General features: G+C 46.8%; 2 protein-coding genes across 2 annotated transcripts; one reads left to right on the forward strand and one right to left on the reverse strand.

Moving 5' to 3' along the window:
- Window positions 1-156: 156 nt before the first annotated feature.
- Pmar_PMAR008323 (hypothetical protein) lies at window positions 157-702 on the reverse strand (the record flags this gene model as incomplete). The annotated part of the gene is made up of 4 exons (XM_002779015.1): window positions 157-263; window positions 305-424; window positions 449-512; window positions 560-702. Coding segments are annotated over 4 exons (434 nt in total), but the record flags the coding sequence as incomplete, so codon positions are not given.
- A 350-nt stretch (window positions 703-1,052) lies between these two features.
- Window positions 1,053-1,582, forward strand: Pmar_PMAR008324 (conserved hypothetical protein; the record flags this gene model as incomplete). Its single annotated transcript, XM_002779016.1, has 4 exons — window positions 1,053-1,121; window positions 1,174-1,315; window positions 1,360-1,456; window positions 1,502-1,582. Coding segments are annotated over 4 exons (389 nt in total), but the record flags the coding sequence as incomplete, so codon positions are not given.
- Between the last annotated feature and the right edge of the window lie 98 nt (window positions 1,583-1,680).

The raw sequence follows: 1,680 nt of genomic DNA on the forward strand, positions 1-1,680 counted from the left end.
TATCAGTAGTCTCGTCCACCACGAGTAACTTACCAAAGACCTTATCATATACAGCAACGTCGCTGGCACCGTCGAGGACTTCGTAGTGGATAGTGAACCTACGGTTGAGCAAAGGGTGTTCGTGAGTAACAGCGGTAGCAGTAGAATTGGTATTACTTATCTCCTAGGGGAACTCCAGTGAGAAGCTTCTCGAGAATATCCGCCTTCTTCTTATCACTTAATATCCACAACGAACGCTTATCCTTATCACCTCCAAAGATCACCTGGCTTACTCGTGAGCATAATTTTATGCAACTTTTCCTACCATAATTGTTTCGGGCAGTTCACCACCCAACAACCATTGATGCATAGCTAAAGTCTTCTGTTCGAGGGCATCATCACTGACCTCACCAGCGACCAGGGCCTGGAAGGTTGTGACCAGGGGCTGACCACATCAAGAAGGGCCTACCACTGCCTGCTGCTTCTCGGGCCAGTTTTCGAACATTCTCATCATTCTACGTACGAAACTCTCCCTAAAAGTGATGGTGACAGTGGTGGTGACACTGATCGTCCGTATCACCCAGCAGCCTTCTTCTTATCCTGTTGTTCTTGCTTGGGAGAAGATGCGTTCTTAGGAGAGGAGCTCCTGTCCAGCTTCACGGAGGCCCCATCAGAAGGCCTACGACTTGCTGGTGTGGTAGGGCTCAATGTTGGGTCAGTCATAATATGGCAACGTCCCACTGCCTTCCTAATATTATTGATACCAATGTTATACTCAACACAAGGCCAATATGTTGTAAATTCGTCTAAAGTGATCTTCGAAAAATATCACGAAGTTGCAGCTAAGCCTGCAGCAACATATCCTAGCCTTGGAACTGCGAGAAATGTCGAAGTCAACTCTCCACTAATGAAAAACGGCAGAGATGAGTCGAAAAAATTAATCGATCACAATGGCGCGCGCGGTTGCATCGGCATCTTGCGTTTTGGACACGTAATGGCGGCTTGTTACCACTTGCAGTTCCAAATCCGTCTTTCGTAATCCCTCTGTAGTAGCTGTCCTCTTCAAATTTACTATGAGTACGGGTATCATCGCGACGCTACAGGATCCTGAGAAACGCAAAATGTGGCTGGCCAACAACATGGTAGTAGTGGCTAGGTGGGTATAAAATCTTCACTGTGCGTGACACTGTTCAGGACAACATACGCTTCTGGGGTATCTTCTGCCTGGTGGGCTTGGTATTGTTCTATGTCTCCTCCGATTGGGACTTTTCAGTGCTCCTTACGATCAGCTCTATGATAAGTATGTTCTCGTTTTTAATGGTAGTAGTGAAAATAGGTAGGCTGAGAAAGTGCTGGTATGGTCAAATGAAAGGTTCTTAGAAACGTCCAAATCGGTCAGTGGAGTTTCACTGAAGATGTTCGAATGCTATACACTAGTCAGCGTTTGCAGGCTAGGGTCCATCATCCCTTTTGACGGGTACTGTTCCTAACCTAATCCGTATCTAACCAGCTTGAACCTAAGATACCTTCCCTACGACCGTTCCGGAGATTGGCTATATCGACTAACAGAGGTTATCAGTCTTTGTCTAGCAAGCACTGTTGTGTACTCTCGAATCACGACCCCTTTCTTCTAATCATACCACACCTCAGATACTTCTGCCCGCGTCGATACAGAGCGACCTATGAGGCCGGAGCTGACAC

The sequence above is a fragment of the Perkinsus marinus genome (assembly GCF_000006405.1).
Source record: "Perkinsus marinus ATCC 50983 genomic scaffold scf_1104296948034, whole genome shotgun sequence".
NCBI classification, from domain to species: Eukaryota; Perkinsozoa; order Perkinsida; family Perkinsidae; genus Perkinsus; species Perkinsus marinus.